We start from the raw sequence: 2,174 nt of genomic DNA, 5'->3' as shown, positions 1-2,174 counted from the left end.
GCGCATAATTCTGTGGTATTTCATCGTTTTATTGTATCTGCGTTCTTACAAAACAGATAGGTCAACTGTTTTCACTGGTACCTTGTGTAACAAGAAAGAAGCACATGAATCATGTCAGTCCTCTTACGTACAGTCGGACTCAAACTGGAGATATGATGGGTAGTAAAACGTGCAACAGTTGTGTTGTTTAACGTGCTTGTGTTCTGAAAACCAAGTGGGATGGATGAACTGTTGCTACACACAAATATAAAAATCACACCACTCATAATTTATCAACAACTTTATTAGAGAAGAGCATTTTTCATTGATTTATTTTCACATAAATCAGTTTAAATATGATTGTTAAGAAATATTCACACATTCAGCAGACATTCAACACATTCATCTAACCTCTCTGATGACAGCCTGTCGACTTGCAGGTTGAATTGCAAGCCCAAGAATGCGTATTGATCATGGCCAGAGGTCATGTAGGTAGCGGCTGCGGAGGTACTCCAACACTACATCTGTTCCTTTGGCCACGATGGCTGCTCTGGGTGTGCGGAAAGATTTCCCTGCAGACTGAGACACCTGTGGGGCACACACACACACCACACAACACACATATATATGTGTATATACACACACACACACACACATCCACATATATATATTTTTTTCAAAACAAAATATATAAGCACTAACCATAATTCAGTACATTAACAGGACAGCTTGTGCTTACAGCTTCTAGGGAGAAACTTAAACTATTTTGCAGTTTGAAAAAATGTGGATCAACACTGAGGCAGTTCCATCTCATGATCAAGTCAGAATGCAGTCATACATCATACAAGCAACAAATGCTAAACAGCAGCAGTATAACAAACTGCAGACACAGCAGATGGTCAGCTGCAGTGATGGAATCAAACAAACAGCTGGGAGAGGGACAAGGTACAAGACAGTGTGCAGAGTTTGTCTGTTTGTTTATTTATTGCCCATACCTGAGGCTGGTACACATGCCAGTTCAGGGGGGATGTTCAGCAGGTCATTGTTGGACAGATCCAGTGTTGACAGATGAACCAACTTGATCAGACGACCTGGGCCACCCCATTCACTTGGTTATTACCAATCAACAGAGTCTCCAAAGAAACAATCTGATAGAGGACTTCAGGGAAGAACTTGAACCTGTGGTCAGTAAAAAGTTATGAGACGATTCACGATGGGCACTACACATTTAGTTAACCTGAATGTACTTTCTTCCATCCACACCTGGAAACTGATCATTCCAGTCCCTTGAATGTATTTTAGAGACAAGGAGCAAGAAGAAAAGAGCTTACCTGAGCAAATGTATTTTATTCAGAAACCTGACTGTTTAATGATTGGTCAGCTTATCTGATAAGGGATAATGAAAAGGATGACCAGGCTGTTGTGGAATCAGCAAAATTATCTGAATAATAATATATTGTAAACTGTAGTTTAGGTAAAGTACCCCTGGAAACAAGAAAACTGCAACAACTATGGCTCTATAGTTTATTATAATTATACACAACATTAAAAATAGATGAAGAGGTTTAATACATCAAAAAAAAAACACTTTTCTATTACTCTTCCAATAAAAACTAATAAATTATCTATTAATCTATTGGTAGGATTTCTATCACTCAAATTCTGTGACATCTAGATGTTGCAATAGAATAGAACTGGAACACTAGTGGTCACATGTTCTTTCTTTCTTATCAGTAGTTGATGACTGCTTTTCATTTCATGTGGTAAATACAACTCATGAATGAGGGAAGCAAGGAGCTACATTAGCCACAGGTCCCACAAACTTCCATGACCCGAGTCAAGGGTGATGTCAGGGATGAAGCTATACATTAAGTATATTTTCACATTCATTACAATCATACAAGATTTAATTTTAAGTTGAACTGGTCCTGAAACAGTGACTTACCTGTTGTAATTGAGGAAATGGAGCTAGTTTAGTTAAGGTCATCATTCATTCGGTGGTAATCACTCAGCGGGTTATTTCTGAAAGAAAAAAAGGCAGGCCATTAACTCCTATATCATATATTACACATATATATACACACACACACACACACACACACATATAATATATATATATATATATATATCCACACACACACACACACACACACACACACACATATATATAATATATATATATTTATAACTATGTG

At 37.5% G+C, this 2,174-nt stretch overlaps 1 protein-coding gene across 5 annotated transcripts in view; it reads right to left on the bottom strand.

The window, feature by feature from the left end:
• Window positions 1-1,008: 1,008 nt before the first annotated feature.
• lrrc40 (leucine rich repeat containing 40) overlaps window positions 1,009-2,174 on the bottom strand; it is a 15,876-nt gene continuing 14,710 nt past the window's right edge. For all 5 annotated transcript variants that reach the window (XM_027291062.1, XM_027291064.1, XM_027291063.1 and 2 more), the window contains 2 exons: window positions 1,925-2,001; window positions 1,009-1,158 (listed from right to left, as the gene is read on the bottom strand). In XM_027291062.1, the coding sequence (XP_027146863.1) occupies window positions 1,953-2,001 (49 nt within the window). In that variant the 3' untranslated portion in view covers window positions 1,009-1,158; window positions 1,925-1,952. The remainder of the gene's footprint in view (window positions 1,159-1,924; window positions 2,002-2,174) is intronic.

The sequence above is a fragment of the Larimichthys crocea genome, chromosome XVIII, assembly GCF_000972845.2.
Source record: "Larimichthys crocea isolate SSNF chromosome XVIII, L_crocea_2.0, whole genome shotgun sequence".
Lineage (NCBI taxonomy): Eukaryota > Metazoa > Chordata > Actinopteri > Sciaenidae > Larimichthys > Larimichthys crocea.
This window is presented reverse-complemented; position numbering and strand designations above follow the sequence as displayed.